The 1,201-nt window shown below is 33.6% G+C and overlaps 1 protein-coding gene across 1 annotated transcript; it reads left to right on the top strand.

The window, feature by feature from the left end:
* Nucleotides 100-890, top strand: LOC107621646 (cell wall / vacuolar inhibitor of fructosidase 2). The gene has a single exon (XM_016323676.2). The coding sequence runs from the start codon at nucleotides 198-200 to the stop codon at nucleotides 732-734; it is 537 nt and encodes a 178-aa protein (XP_016179162.1). The 5' UTR covers nucleotides 100-197; the 3' UTR covers nucleotides 735-890.

Below are 1,201 nucleotides of genomic sequence, written 5' to 3'. Positions count from 1 at the left end.
GAAAATTAATGAATACGAAATAAGATAAATTTGTATTGATTGATTTTTGTTATTTTTTTAAATATTTTTGTGAAATATATAGATATATAAACCCAATAAATTTTTGTAGGCAATACTTTCCTTTTTAACTCTCTCCTTTTCAACCTCAAAAACCTCTCGAGAAGAAACCAACTAGGGCCAAATTCCAACACCCTAAAATGGCTTCTAAGATGCTCTTGTTGTTTCTCTTTTTTGTAGCACAACAGCAATATAACTTAGTGAAAGGAGATACAACTTTGATAAAGAGAACTTGCAAGAACACAAAGTACTATAACCTATGCTTCTCTTCCCTAAAATCTGATCCTAGTAGCCCAACCGCAGATTCAAAGGGCTTAGCAGTGATCATGGTTGGAATTGCAATGACCAATGCAACCTCAACTTCTTCCTATTTGTCCTCTAAGCTTCTTAGTCCAAAAACCAACAGCACAACCTTAAAAATGGTCCTCAAAGAATGTGCAGACAAATACTCTTATGCTGGTGATGCACTCCAAGATTCGGTTCAGGAACTTTCTGATGAGAACTATGACTATGCTTACATGCACATCACTGCTGCAAAAGATTACCCAAATGCATGTCACAACGCTTTCAGACGCTACCCTGATTTGGTTTATCCTCGTGATCTTGCTCGTAGAGAAGAAGGTTTGAAGCATATATGTGATGTGGCTATGGCTATTATTGATAACCTTGATTGGTAGTATTTTGCATCCATTATGATTTGTGAGATATAACTTCTACTTTGAAATATCCAAACCATGCATTCTCTATCTTCTGAATCTTAATTTTCTGTTATTTCTGTCAATAACTTTGTAATAATGTATATATTATTTCGTGTTTTGTTTATTGTTTTTTGAGTTTTGGCCTAAATTTTATTAGAAACCTCATACGTTAATCTTGATAGTTTTAGAGTTGAGTTAGATTCTCCCAATAATATTAATAAATTGGATATTGGCTATGGCTGCTGTGAATGAAATCTACATATTATTATTATTAGTAATTAGCCAATTTGGGATATGTAAGGGCAGGTAGTTTTGCATGTTTATGTAGCGTGCCCCACTTGTTAGTGCTGGAAAAAGTTGGATAAGGATTATTGAGCAAATAATTTATGGCCTCCATTGAGATCAACTAATGTTAGTTGTATAATAAAATTAGCCTATAATCAGTC

The sequence above is a fragment of the Arachis ipaensis genome, chromosome B10, assembly GCF_000816755.2.
Source record: "Arachis ipaensis cultivar K30076 chromosome B10, Araip1.1, whole genome shotgun sequence".
In the NCBI taxonomy this organism is placed as follows: Eukaryota; Viridiplantae; Streptophyta; class Magnoliopsida; order Fabales; family Fabaceae; genus Arachis; species Arachis ipaensis.
The sequence above is the reverse complement of the archived record's forward strand: the minus strand, read 5'-3'. Positions and strand labels throughout refer to the sequence as shown.